Here is a 15,147-nt window from a genome sequence, read left to right on the forward strand (position 1 = left end):
GTAACCATGGGTTCGACTCTTGCTCTTGATTCTACCAATTGATCCGCATGACACCTTATCACATTGTTACCAATATCTACTGTGTACATCAGAGGTCCTTGTCTGGCCCGAATTGTTCCGGACTGCCATTTTTCGTTTCCATAGCCCCTTGCCAACACTGGTTGTCCTACTTCGAAACTTCGCGTGGACTTGTTATTAATATGCCGGAGCTGTTTGTTTTCCACTTCCCTCCGCACATTTGGTTTTAACAAGTCCAACCTGGACCGCAACCTCCTGTTATAAAACATCATGGCAGGGCTTTAGTTAGTCACTGCATGAGCGGCGTTTCGATACGCCATTAGGAAATTGTCCACCTTGTGCTGTAGCAGAATCTGATCATCGTTCATGGCCTTTATTGCCTTTTTGAATGTTTGGACAAATCTCTCGGCTAACCCGTTTGTCGCCGGGTGATATGGGGCAGAGGTATAATGTTTCACCCCATTCTTCAAGAATTTTTGGAATTCTTCCGACACGAACTGTGGTCCGTTGTCCGAACAGATCTGTTCTGGCAATCCGTTCCTTGCGAATATTGTTCTTAACACCGCAATTGTCTTTTCTGAAGTAGTGGTATTCATCCTGATCACTTCTGGCCATTTGGAATGTGCGTCCACCGCAATTAGGAACATGGAGTCCATGAATGGACCAGCAAAATCAATATGTACGTGTTGCCATGGGGCTGAAGGCCATTCCCATGGGTGTAGTGGTGCGATCGGAGGTGCATTTTGCACTTTTTGGCACCCAGCGCAGCTTTTCGTCAACTCCTCTATCTGTTGGTCAATACCCGGCCACCATACATAAGCCCTAGCAAGACTTTCATCTTAACTCCCCCCAGATGACCTTCATGCAGTTCTTTTAGAACTCTTTCCCTTAACTTGGGAGGAATAATCACTCTTGTCCCGTACATCAAAGTACCATGGCAGACGGACAGCTGGTCTCGCCTTGCCGAGAATGCCGGTAACAGAGGATCACCACGTGTTGGCCATCCTTTCACTGTCACCTCGTAGACTCTGGACAGTGTCGGGTCGTTCCTGGTTTCCCTTTCAATACTTGCATTGGTGACTGGCAAACACTCGATGATGGTCGAATGAAATAACTCAACAGGGTCAACTTTCGTCGTTTCTTCTTCTTCAGGTAGTGGCAGGCGCGACAGCCCATCAGCATTACCATGCTGCTTCGTACCTTTGAATTCTATTTGATATTGATGTGCCCCTAGGAAAAAGGACCATCTCTGGAGACGCTGTGCTGTCATCACTGAAACACCCTTCTTAGGGTTAAAAATGGATACCAACGGCTGATGGTCTGTCAGAAGTGTGAATTTTTGACCCTGCAGGTAATGATTAAACTTCTTCACTCCCCATACAAGGCTGAGAGCCTCCCTATCAATCTGTGCATAGTTGCGCTCAGCGGAGGTCAATGATCTGGATGCAAACGCGACTGGCCTTTCCGTGCCATTTGGCAACTTGTGTGAGAGTACTGCCCCAATACCATATGGAGAAGCATCACAAGCCAACCGAATAGGCAGTGTCGGGTTGAAGTGAGCCAACACTTCCTCTGAGGTGATCAATTCTTTGCTTTTGCGAAATGCCTTCTTACAGTTTTCGCTCCATTCCCATGGTACCCCCTTCTCTAAAAGAGCGTTTAGCGGGTGCAGTACCGTGGATAGATTTGGTAGAAATTTATGGTAATAGTTAATCAATCCTAGAAACGACCTCAATTGAGAGACATTATCCGGAGCGGGAGCCTTTACAACTGCCTCTATCTTGTCAGGAGACTTATGAAGCCCCTCCCGGTCAATGACATGACCACAGTACGAGATCCGCTTCTGGAAGAACTCGCATTTCTGCCGATTAACTCTAAGTCCATACTCTTTCAGTCTGTTGAGCACCAGTTCCAAGTTTGCGAGGTGTTCTTCATCACCATCACCTGTAATCAGAATATCGTCCAGGTAACATTGTGTGCCTGGAATTCCCTGTAATACCTGCTCCATGGCCCTCTGCCAAATTGCTGGAGCCGATGCCACTCCAAAAACCAGTCTATTGTACCGGTACAAACCTCGATGCGTGTTGATTGTGAGGTATTGGCGTGACTCTTCTTCAACCTCCATCTGCAAGTACGCCTGCGCCAGGTCTATCTTGGTGAAGTGTTTCCCGCCAGACAACAAAGCAAAAATATCCTCAATCCGCGGAAGCGGATACTGCATCGTGTGAAGCACCGGATTAACGGTGATTTTGAAATCTCCACAGATGCGAACCTTCCCTGGTTCTCCTGGCTTGTTGCTCGAAGGACGTTTCATAACGGGAACAATGGGCGTAGCCCACTCACTCCAATCTACCTTAGACAGTACACTTGAATGTTCTAGCGCTTCCAGTTCCGCTTCTACAGTAGGTCGTATTGCATAGGGTACCGGTCTGGCTTTAAAAAATTTTGGTTGTGCATGTTCATCAATCTTGATGTTTGCCGTAATTCCTCTCAGTGTTCCCAGTCCCTGCTGGAACACCTCTTTAGCATCATCCAATATTCTAAACAATCGTTTAGGTTTGACATCTGTTTCCCCGGAATCTACCGTTAGTGCCTTCAAGGAGTGCCAGTCCATATTCATTTTCCTAATCCACTCCCGTCCCAGTAGTGGTGGACCTCCTTCAGGTAGCACATATAAGTCCATTACTTGGCTTTCTTCGCCCTTGTGGACCACTTTTACCTCTATCTTTCCGACGGGGTACACTCTTTGCCCCGTGTAGGTTTTCAATATAATCTCCGTATCCCGTAGGGGAATATGTTGGAATAACCTTTTGTAATCTTTCTTATTCATGACCGTCAATGCCGATCCAGTGTCCAATTCCATCTTTACTTGGACTCCTGCTATCTGAAGGGTGACCCAAATTGTCTGGAGATCTGCATCCTTACCAACGTTGTGTACTCTTAAGCTACCCAGTTCATTACTGCTAGCGTCTGAATCTGACTTCTGTTCGGTCGAACTGCTCTTTGTCACCTTGCGTACCTTTATGTATTTTCCTTGCGGTGACTTTTTGTTGCTGGTCTTCTTTCCTGACCGGCATACTTTAGCTATGTGGCCAAGCCTGCCACACGTTCTGCATTCTTGGTTTTTAAACCAACACTGGTTCTGATCGTGCGTTGTCTTTCCGCAACGATAACAGTTTACAGTACTCAAACCCAATTTATTTGTACTGAGTTCCGGTGACCGTAGCTGCATTACTGCCGTGCCTCTCGCTGCGGCTTCGTGTGCTGCTGCCATAGTGACCGCTTTCTCAAGCGTCAGCTCATTCTCCTCGCGCAATCGCTTTTGTGTATCTTCTTTTAATAACCCACACACAAATTTATCTCGTAGCGCCTCTGTCAATCTTGTTCCGAATTTACAGTACTTTGCTAGCTTACGCAATTCCATTAAATATTCAGCATTGCTTTCATCCTTCAGCTGCCTTCTGCTGTAAAATTTAAATCGTTCCGCTAGCATCAGCGGCGTGGGGTTTAGGTGATTTTTCAGGACAGTAACAATCTCCTCGAACGTCTTATCCGCCGGTTCATCTGGTGATACAAGGTGTTTCAATTGCCCGTATGTCTTCGCACCCATTAAGTTTAATAATGTTAGTGCTTTCTCTGCATCTGGGATTTTATTTGCTTTACAATAATTTTGTATGCGTTCTACATACATAGCCCAATCTTCGATGTCGCTATCAAAGGTATTAATGTTCCCATGTTTAGGCATCGTTGCAATTTAATTTCTTTTTATTTTTATCCAAGATGGCGGCTTCCGCGCTCTTTTCTTCGTCCTCCGCCTGCAAAATGGCGGTTTTCCCGCGCTTGGCGGTCTTCACCCTTCCCCCGACGCTGTCTCCGCTTCACCGCGGCTCTCGCGCCTTCAGTTGCCCCCAGACGCTGCGCCTTTTTAGCCCGAATGCGGCCCGGCCCTTATCTCCGGTCGCGATCGATCTCACCGCCCTTATTCCTCTGTCTTCCCTCCCCGTCTGTACAGCCAACGTGGCCGATTTTCTGGTCGCGTCGCTGCCCGGCTTACCCACTACCGAGGTAGAAAGAAGATAGCTGACAGCCGCTGATGGAGGCTTCGAGTTCAGGGTGTCTTCTGCACTCTGGTTTCTCGATGTCTGCCGCGCGACGTGTCTTCCAGCAGGGTGATGAGGGTGGAAACCTCTCTTCGACGTCCGTTCAGTGGACGAAGCCGCCGTGGATATAACTGCCGCAGGGTAAGAATCTGACTCGTCGCCACTGTAAAGTCTGTGTGTTCTAGTTGTAATTAATAACACACAGGCTGCAAGCTTAAAGTTCAACAGGTCTTTACTGGTTGGAGGTCAGGACGATCTGCAATACATCTTACTACACAGTGCTTATATACCGGTGGTCACCACCAGTATTACGTATACAGCAGCCAGAGAAAGTAGTACATCTCTTAAGGTGGAACAGGCTTAAGTTCTCTTAAGGTGGAACAGGTTACATACACCACACAGCCCACAAGTAGTAACCTTGTTAAAATGGAGGCATGCAGTTTCCTGAGAGCGGATTGGTCACTTGCCCTGCATCTGTTAAAACCGGGTGGCTGGGGTCGAGGCAGGTTGGGGTCCTGTTTGAAATTTGTAATATTTTTACTTCCCACTTGACCCAAACCCACCCGTTTTTGCAGGTTGAAATTCCCCTCTATGCACTGGACAATAATCAGGATTAAGAAGTCTGATGATCCTTCTCCCGATCCAAGGACATTTGAACCCTTTAATTGATTTATATTAGAATTTACTTATTGCCATTCAATATTGCTGTATAACATTAAAAAAATGTTTGAGTATGTAGTTTAAATTGCATAGCTAAATTCAATCAATCAGTCTTTGCCTTCTCAATGGCCTGTTCCATTTATAATCTCAGAAGCCAACTCTTCAGCATCTTTTTTGAATGCCCGTTCAATACACATCTTTATCAAGTGGATCAATACATAGAAAAAGGGAACAAAAATCATTTTGTTGCTAATATCCACATATTGTATAGATTCATGATTCAGAATGTTTCTATGTTTTATTTCTCCCAGTAACACAAGATGAACGCCCTGATTTAATTCATTAACCAATTCAGTATTTAACTCCAATCTGATAAAATAAAATCAGGAAAAGTATACACAACACTTTTGAGGTTCCAAGAAATGAGATGTGAGAATATATCTGAAGTATACTGAAGTGTGATCACCCATATTGCTTATCCATGCACTCAAAAACTTAAGCAAATTCCTAGATCCCACTGCAGCCCCTTACCTGCAAAATACTGTACGTCCACCCCTGACGGATGCGGTCCCTTGCCCAGACATTGTGACCGTTTTCAGCCAGTTTGTCCACCAGAGTATTTTGGGCTGGAGTCAGTTTGACATGGGAAAGATCAAGTGGAGAAGGCTTGTATCCATTGGACATTAGGTACCTGTGACAAAAGTGTAAGAGTTCTCATTAAAAAATGAACGGAGCCAAAAGGTTGACAGTCCAATTGGCGAAGTTCATGTACCAACACTTAGAGCACTTGTACTATCATTCCTGTGTGCGCTATTTTTACAGACATTAACCCTTATAATTTAAATGGGTTTGCACCTGCCTAACAGCACCAACATGAATGAGTGCAAGTGCGTCGAGCGTTTATACGTGAACTTCGCTGATTGACAGTTCTACCCCATCAAATCCGCATTCTTAGCTGGTTCAGTGTAGACGTGGAAAGTGAGTATAGTGTATAATTGTTTCCTAACAGTACTTTGATGATCAATATGAAGGAAGCTGAAGCCGATCATTTTATATCACAAGTACACATGCTTACATAATCAAAAAGGTCCATAAGAGTGATAAACTTACCATAGTGGTGGGTTCATCATTGATAGAATTAGTACAATTCTGCAAAAACAGTATGATCATAAACAACCCCAATTTTCACTCTGCGAGTCAAAAACAAAAAGCATGGTATAAAACTGTACGTACCATTAACGTACGTGACAAACGTTAGCTTTTGATGCTAACGCTCAACTTTAAAGTACCAGTGTCAGCATTTCAGATGGAAATCAGCTTCTCACTGAAATTGCAAGTTATTAGTATGAATTATTGTCTCTCCGCTCGTCTCGTTTCGAATACCTCTTAATGGGGTCGATTTTCATAAAGCCGTCGGGAAAGAGGCGGGACTACAACTTTCGGATTTTAGTCCCGCCTACATCGACGTTCAGCCAATCCACGCGACTTTCCCTTGATTGACCTTGTTGAGCCCGCCCAGCGGGCTCAGCAGGCCAATTAAGGGCCACCCGGCAACAGGTGACGTCACAGACTGAAATTTCATCTGTCAAGAGGTGGTTAGCACTGTTGCCTCACAGCGCCAGGGACCCGGGTTCGAATCCGGCCTCGGGTGACTGTGTGTGGAGTTTGCACATTCTCCCCGTGTTTGCGTGGGTTTCCTCCGGGTGCTCCGGTTTCCTCCCACAGTCCAAAGATGTGCGGGTTAGGTTGATTGGCTATGATAAAATTGACCCTTAGTGTTAGGGGGATTAAATACGTGGGGTTACGGGGATAGGGTGGGATATGTGTTGGTGTAGGGGTTACGGGGATCGGGTGGGATATGTGTCGGTGCAGGCTCGATGGGCCGAAATGGCCTCTATCTGCAACGTGGGGTTTCTGTGATTCTGTGAAGAGGTCTTGGCAGATGAAATATCAGTGTTTCACAGCTGCTTGAAGCTGTCAAACACTGACAGTCTGACTTCTAACCTGAGTCGTTCTACGCAGACTCAGTTAGAACTGTCACCAGCACTAAAAGCTGAAGGCTGTCACTTTTGACAGCTCGCAGCCATTTTGCTTTCAGTGCCGGCTGAGTGATGGACTCCCGACGCCTACAGGAAGAAAGGCTGTTAAGGTAAGTACAGGTAATTTAAACTTCTTTACACACTTTAGACACACCAAACACACTTACCTTTGCACTCATGCACACATCACTCACCTGAACACCGACATCGCGGCCCCTTCAAGTCCTTCAACCCGATGGCCCGACTCCGCTAACCTGGCGTGGTTTGGAGCCGTCGGGAATCCCACACAACACCCCTCAAAATAGGGATTAGGCTAAAAACTGCCTGTTAACTGGCAGTTAATTGGCACTAATCCCTTCCCGCCTCGGGTCGGCGGGTCCCAGTGCGGGGCGGGTATCCGTCTCCTCTGAAACTTACGTGGAGGCGGGTTTTGGGCAGGATGGTGTCGGGACCCCCGAAATCGGGATTTCCCCCCCCCCCCCCACACAAGCCTGAAACCCCGCCTGACGGCTCCAGGAAAATCTACCCCAATGTCTCTTCACTTCTCTTTTGTTCTCATCCCCATTTCCCAGCCCCCGAACTGGCCTTTTAATCTGTTTCATTTCCTGTGTTTCTCAGTCCTGACGAAGGGTTTCGACCTGAAACGTTGACTCTGTTTCTCTCTCCACGGATGTTGCCTGGCCTGCTGAGTTTTTCCAGCATTTTCTGTTGTTATTTCGGATTTCCAAAATCCGCAGTATTTTGCTATCGTATTAGTATGAACCAGTTAGATGGGTTGGCAGGCGGGGCAAAAAGCTGTTTGTACTACCTGATTGGTTCTAAGGGGGGGGGGGGGGTTGTCAGGCACCATGGGGAGTGGGAATCAAACATTGAGGTGAAAGCTGGCCCTAGAAGAGGCAGGTAATCCAGCTAGAGTATCTGCCATTCTGAAGATAATTAGGAAATAAAGACATTGTAAAGACTGGAGCAACCTACTAGGCAGAACCACATTTTTTATTTTACTAAACTTGCCCGGGGTGAATTTCCTCAGGGGAAACTGTGGAGGAAGGGTCACGGAAAACTTTCAATATTCTTAAAATAATCCTTCATGGAGATGGAGCTCAGCAATCGTGAAACTTTTCCTTAAGATAGGGCTAAGAGTGTACAGCAATAATAACCCATTACGTGCACTATTAAAGCTTATGTCAGACTTCAATCCATCAACCTATGGTCAATTATATAGTTCAGTACATTGCAGTATTATTGCTTAATTATTGCAATTATCAAATTGATACAAGATAAAAATATAACATTTTAATAAACTAACCAATGTAGCAGGTAGATGCAATTGAACTGAAAATAATGGCCCCGATATTAACAGGGAGGCAGGGAGGGAGCGAGGGGTTCTCTCAGGTCCTGTCTAATTTAACAGCAGGACCGGATTACCAATTTTGGACTCGGTTTCCAGGCCGCAGCCAGCCAGATTGAGAGACTGGCTGTCTGTCAGGTGGGTAGGCCTTCAGCATCAGGCTGCAGCCTGAGAGTGGAGAGGAGGGAGGGAGAGATCGGGTGGGAGTGGCCAGAGGAGAAGATCATGGAAGGGGTCGGAAATATTGGGGGAGGAGGGTAGAAGATCGCGGAATGGGCCAGAGAGATCGGGGAGGAGATTGTGGAAGGGGCTGGAGAGATCGGGGAGATGATCGCGGGGGATCTGTGGAGGACATGGGCGGGCCGGGAGGGGGGAGGGGTGGGATCCGATGACTGGGGAGGTTTACAGGTTTGCTTGGAGGGGGGTGGGGGGTGGTAAGCATTTCTGCTCCTCCTGGCCTACAAGCAGTGCTGGAAAAGCACTCACCTGTTTCCATGCAACAGTCCTCACCTCCCTTTAGCTGCCGGGTTTCCCGAGGCCCAGGAAACCCAGCCTGCCAGCGTTATAGCTGGAACAGAGAAAAAAATCTGAGACACCCAGCCTCATTAAAATATTTTAATGTGACCAGCCTCCTGGGAGCAGGTTGGTCGTCCGCTCCCATTAAAACTATAAGTGGGCGGGGGTCAAGGCTGTTTAGGTTCGGGTTTGAGATTTTTTAATACTTTTTTCTTCCCACCCGACCCAAATGCACCCATTTTTGGGGCTTAAAATTCCCCCCAATAACTCTGTCCCTATTTTCAGTATTTTAAAGTTACTTTATTACATCCAAATCATCCCATCAAAAAAGCAGACAGGCAACAGGGTTTCACAACTACCAGAGGCACTCGCAAACTGCCAGAAAGTGTGTACAAATATCCCATAATAGTCTGTGCGCCAATTCTCCAGTTCTTCTGGATAACCTAGCACCTACTTCGCTTCTCCCAAGGTGAAGAATTTGCACTTTAAGGAACTGTGGACACATCATGCCACTCCCATGGGTCACCATATTTCATTCAACCCATTTAAATGTAATTTATAAACATTTAACAGTCTATAAAATAAATAGAACCTACGATTTGGCCATTTTTATTTTCTTCAGATTTTCTTCTGCCTTTTCATCAGCCATTCCAACATGGCAGCCCAACGCCAGCAGGGTTCTGAGGAGAACGTATAATTTATTATTATTACTGTTGTTTTATTTATTATTACTGTATTTCTATTAGTATTTTATCATTGTTATGCCATATTTATTCCAATGTTGGGAGGACTCGTAAAAATCCACATTTCATTGTGCAGTACACACGTCTGCTGCATATATGACAAATAAAATTGAATTGAATTGAGATGTTTAGAGAATTTTTTTTAAAGCTATATATATCTGTTAAGCTGAAACAAGAACATATGCAGCAATCAGAATTGCACGGTACTTACTTCAGAGTTTCACCCGACATTTGTAAGTTGTAGTTTCTCTCCGGTTCAGGCAGTCTATTAAACTCTACAAGACATGGATGCAGCTTCTTGTTGTCATCTCGAATCTACAGGGTGAAAAAAAAAAGCAATGATTAGTAGCAATAATCTTCTCCGTACTGGAATATTCCTCATGCTTATTCCGCATGAGAGGATATAAAAACCAGTAGTAGGAGGGCTGGATTTTCTCAGCCCCGAGGAGGCGGGTATGGAGGCAGGACTGCCGGGAAAGTTGCAGAATTTGGGGCTATCTTTGTGCCCTCTTGCCAGGAGGCGGGAAGCCGTCCTGCCCCGGGTCCCGTCTCCTGACGGGACGGGATTAAAGTCTATTAACTGCCGGGGAAACCCTGCTGGGGTGTAGGAGGTCTGCGGGGGTCGGAGGGGTCTGAAAGTGCGATGTAGAGGTGAACGATGGGTGCAAGTGTGGAGTGGTAAGTATGTGAGGCGAATGTAAAGTGTTAGAAAATGTTAACTTACCTTTGTTTCTACCTATAGCCGTCAGCCGCTGTGGAGCCGTAGTCCCCGACATCTCCATTGTAGAGATCACAGACTGGCTGTTGGATCCTCTGATCCAACAGCCAGCTGATTTCTGCAAAGTTGAAAGGTTTGATGAGTCCTGAACACAAGGGCTCATCAAACTACACAGAATGTCAGTGTTTGACAGCTTCACAGAGTTGTCAAACGATGACATTTCTTTTTTCAAAAATTCTCGACAGATGACACGTCATACGTTGACGTGCTCTGTCACTGACTTCCCCCTAATTGGCCTGCTGAGCCCGCTGGGTCGGCTTAACAAGGTCAATCAGGGGAAAATCTCGCTGGTTGGCCAGAAGCTGATGGAGGCGGGACTGAGACCCGGCAAGCAGCAGTCCCGCCTCCAACACGTCTCCATTCATAAAATCCAGCCCAAAGGGTCTATTGGAATTTAAAAAACACCCTAATGTGCTCCCAACCTTAGCAAGCGCAAAGCAATTCAGTGCTGCCTAAGTGTGTTATTACGGATTCCCCCACTCCACAAATTAGCCCCTGCTTCACATGGAGTATGGTATAATAATGCACAATGTTATTAAAAAATCATGTATAGAATCCTATCAGAATACATGTTTTTATTAATTAGATTTGGGTTCTGATGCTTCCTTTCTCACGGACCGTTGGTTAACCTATGCTATATAACGGGCAGATCAAATTTAAGTGCATGCTGCCAGATCTCCAGAGGCTGGGGTTGTAAATGAAGTCTGTTAAACCTTTATGTTGAGTGGCACAATACATTGGCGCTCTAGTGCACAATAGCATGGAGTGGTAGGAAGCTCGTTTTCATTCCCGTGCCTGGGGTGTTGCTGTACCATGCACGTTAAATCAAAATTTAGGAAATCTCGGGATCTCCCACGTCTATTATCCTGACTGTCTCATTGATTAGGACAAATAACAGGTTCTACAAATGAGATATAAAAACCTTCTAAATTAGGCCATGTCACCTTAAACTGAGCTCGAGGCTAATTTTTTTCAAGAAAACTATTGACCAACAAATCAATCAAAAGTTTTCAGTTTCACCACCTGAGAAAATACCGTTCTGGCAGCTTTTCTTCCTTTCTGAATACTCGCTCAGACATTATTAACTTTGTCATTGCATAATTAAGTCTTACTGTTGAGGCAATAGAATTAAAAAGTCATTCTTACTGTTCCATACGTCCAACCTAACTCGATCTTTGTCAAAGACCAAAGTTCATGGATGTTTTCAGCTAATTTCTCTCGTATCCGTTCCAGATGAGGTGGTAGAACAATCTAGACAAAGAAAAAAGGAAATGCTTACTGAAACTAAGCCTTCATTTTAATGTCACAAAAATACAATCTCTCGATGGAGCTGCGGGAAGTCATGTTTTAAACCTGGAAATTGTAGACAGGCAGTGCTGTCAAAATCATTAATTGGGGCAAGGAAAGACTGATTAATATTTAGCTTTGTAAAACAAACCTGTCAAGGCCACCGGCTTTGAATGATTTATCAAGAGCTAAAGGATTATGGTTTTAAGTAACTTTTCTGAACCCAGCAGACACAAAAAATTAGAAAATAAGAAAAGCTTAGAATTTAGAAATTTTGGACAGAGCTATCCTCAACTTCCAGGGCTCTTTAGCTAAGAACAAGGCTAGCATCGGGGAACTCCAAGCAAGACTTAAATATGTAATACAGGAAACTTTCTGGTATCTGGCACGGACGGGACCGACGTGGTGCCGGTTCATCAACAATTCCGGATAACCGAACGCTATAGTAAAAGATACGGAGCTCAGAGCTCCGTATAAAGCAACAAACCCTGCTTCAGAACAATGGGCACAAGTTGCAAGCGTCTCTGTAGCTTAGCAACAGCTGCAGCCACACCCTTGCACAGCAACAAATGGAGGAAGGCAAGTAATAAAAGTCACCTGAACCTACTCCTGAATTTTGCCGGTGAACCGACATTTCCGGTTATTTAGGGGCTGGATAAAAGAAAGTTTCCTGTATAGCGCTTTATAAGGCCTAATGTGAGAAGAAAAGTAATTTTCTAAAAGAGGGGTTACAACAACTTGCATTTATATATCTCCTTTAACATAGCAAAATGTCCCAAAGCGTTTCACAAGAGCGCTGTCAATCAAAATTTGACACCAAGCCACAGAAGGAGGTATCAGGACAGGTGACCAAAAGCTTGGTCAAAGAGGTTATGTTTTAAGAAGCATCTTAAAGGATGAGAGAGGGGGGGGGGGGGTTTAGGGAGGGAATTCCAGAGCTTAGGGCTAAGGCAGCTGAAAGCACGCCGCCAATGGTAGAGCTATTAAAAATGGGACTGTACAAGGTGCCAGAATTGGAGGAGCTCAGATATCTCAAAGGTTTGTAGGGCTGGAGGAGGCTAGAGACAGGGAGGGTCGAGGCCATGGAGGGATTTGAAGACAAGAATGAGAATTTTAAAATTGAGGCATTGCCAGTACTGGAGCCAATGTAGGTCAACAAGTCACTGGTGGGAGTAGTATATAGGCCCCCTAACAGTAGCTACACTGTAGGACAGAGTATAAATCAAGAAATAATGGGGGCTTGTAAGAAAGGTACTGCAATAATCATGGGCGATTTTAATCATCATATAGATTGGACAAATCAAATTTGGCAAGGGTAGCCTTGAGGATGAGTTCAGAGTGTATTCAGGATGGTTTCTTAGAGCAGTACATTGAGGAACCAACCAGGGAGCAAGCTATTTTAGATCTGGTAATGTATAGCGAGACAAGATTAATTAATGATCTCATAGTAAAGGATCCCCTCGGAAAGAGTGATCATAGCATGGTTGAATATGAAATTCAGTTTGAGGGTAAGAAACTTGGGTCTGAAACTAGTGTCCTAAGCTTAAATAAAGGTAATTAGAAGGGTACGAGGACAGGGTTGGCTAAAGTGGACTGGGAAAATAGATTAAGGGGTAAGACGGTAGATCAGCAGTGGTAGACATTTAAAGAGATATTTCATAAATCTCAGCAAAGGTGTATTCCAGTGAGAAAGAAAGGCACTACGAGAAGGATGCACCATCCGTGGCTAGCTAAGGAAGTTAAGGATGGTATCAAATTGAAAGAAAAGGCATACAATGTTGCGAAGATTAGTGGTAGGCCAGAGGATTGGGACATTTTTAGAAACCAGCAAAGGATGACTAAAAAAATTATAAAGGGGGAGAAGATAGAGTATGAGAGTAAACTAGCAAATAATATAAAAACAGACAGTAAGAGCTTCTTCAGGTATATAAAAGGGAAGAGAGTAGCTAAAGTAAACGTTGGCCCCTTAGAGGATGAGACTGGGGAATTAATAATGGGAAATAGAGAAATGGCAGAGACTCTAAACAATTATTTTGGATCGGTCTTCACGGTAGAAGACACTAAAAACATCCCAATAATAATCGATAATCAAGGGGCTATAGGGAGGGAGGAACTTAAAACAATCTCTATCACTAGAGAAAAAGTACCAGGCAAAGTAATGGGGCTAAAGGTCGACAAGTCCCCTGGACCCGATGGCCTGCATCCTAGGGTCTTAAAAGAGGTGGCTGCAGAGATAGTGGATGCATTGGTTGTAATCTACCAAAATTCCCTGGATTCTGGAGAGGTCCCAGCGGATTGGAAAACCGTAAATGTAACACCCCTATTCAAGAAAGGAGGGAGACAAAAAGCAGGAAACTATAGGCCAGTTAGCCAACATCTGTCATTGGGAAAATGCTGGAATCCATTATTAAGGAGGGAATAGCAGGAGATTTAGAAAACCATAAGACAATCAAGCAGAGTCAACATGGTTTTATGAAAGGGAAATCGTGTTTGACAAATCTGCTAGAGTTCTTTGAGGATGTAACAAACAGGGTGGATAAAGGGGAACCAGTAGATGTGGTGTATTTGGATTTCCAGAAGGCATTCGATAAGGTGCCACATAAAAGGTTACTGCACAAGATAAGAGCGCACGAGGTTGGGGGTAATATATTAGCATGGATAGAGGATTGGCTAACTAACAGAAAACAGAGAGTCGGGATAAATGGGTCATTTTCCGGTTGGCAATCAGTAACTAGTGGGGTGCCACAGGGATCAGTGCTGGGGTCTCAACTATTTACAATCTATATTAATGACTTGGATGAAGGGACCGAGTGTACTGTAGCCATATTTGCTGATGATACAAAGATAGGTGGTTTAGCAAGTTGTGAAGAGGACACAAAGGGCTGGATTTTCATTGGGCCGTGGAGGCGGGATTGGAGGCGTGTGGGGGGTTAAAATCCTGAAATCGGGGGGGGGGGGGGGGGGCACGAACCAATCCCGCCCCCAACCCACCTCCATGCCAGTTTCAAAGGAGGCGGGTACCCGACCCGCACTGGGACCCGCCTCCCCGAGGTGGGAAGGGGATTAGTGCTAATTAACTGCCTGTTAACAGGTAATTAACAGGCAGTTTTTAGCCTAATCCCTATTTTCATTGTTGAAATGTGGGATTCCCGACGGCTCCAAACCACGCCAAGTTAGCGAGGCGGGTCGTCGGGATGAAGAGCTTGGAGGGGTTGAGATGTCCGGTGTTCAGGTGAGTGATGGCTGCATGAGTGCAGAGGTAAGTGTGTTTGGTGTGTTTAAAGTGTTTAAATAAGTTTTACTTACATTTACATACCTTTACAGCCTTCTTTCCCTCAGGTCTCGGGAGTCCCTCATCTCACCGGCACAGAAAGCTGTCAAAAGTTCCAGCATTCAGCTTTCTGTTCTGGAGAGATCTCTAAATCAGCCTGAGAGAAAGGAATTAACCTGGAGTATAGATTGTCAGTGTTTGACAGCTTCAAACAGCTGTCAAACGCCAATATTTCATCTGTCAAAAGGTCTTGACAGACGAAATATCAATCTGCGACGTCACCTGTTGCCAGGTGGCCATTAATTGGCCTGCTGAGCCCGCTGGGCAGGCTCAACAAGGTCAATCAAGTCAAAATCGCGTGGGTTGGCTAGAACTCGATGGAGGTGA

General features: G+C 45.2%; 1 protein-coding gene across 11 annotated transcripts in view; it reads right to left on the reverse strand.

The window, feature by feature from the left end:
- The window catches only part of LOC147096861 (ryanodine receptor 1-like), a 461,451-nt gene that overhangs the window by 330,576 nt on the left and 115,728 nt on the right, over positions 1 to 15,147 (reverse strand). For all 11 annotated transcript variants that reach the window (XM_085973559.1, XM_085973551.1, XM_085973560.1 and 8 more), the window contains 4 exons: positions 11,349 to 11,453; positions 9,636 to 9,739; positions 9,278 to 9,361; positions 5,310 to 5,469 (listed from right to left, as the gene is read on the reverse strand). In XM_085973559.1, the coding sequence (XP_085829685.1) occupies positions 5,310 to 5,469; positions 9,278 to 9,361; positions 9,636 to 9,739; positions 11,349 to 11,453 (453 nt within the window). The remainder of the gene's footprint in view (positions 1 to 5,309; positions 5,470 to 9,277; positions 9,362 to 9,635; positions 9,740 to 11,348; positions 11,454 to 15,147) is intronic.

Source organism: Somniosus microcephalus, chromosome 34 (genome assembly GCF_052327205.1).
Source record: "Somniosus microcephalus isolate GS21.2 chromosome 34, FLI_Smic_1.0, whole genome shotgun sequence".
Taxonomy (NCBI): Eukaryota; Metazoa; Chordata; class Chondrichthyes; order Squaliformes; family Somniosidae; genus Somniosus; species Somniosus microcephalus.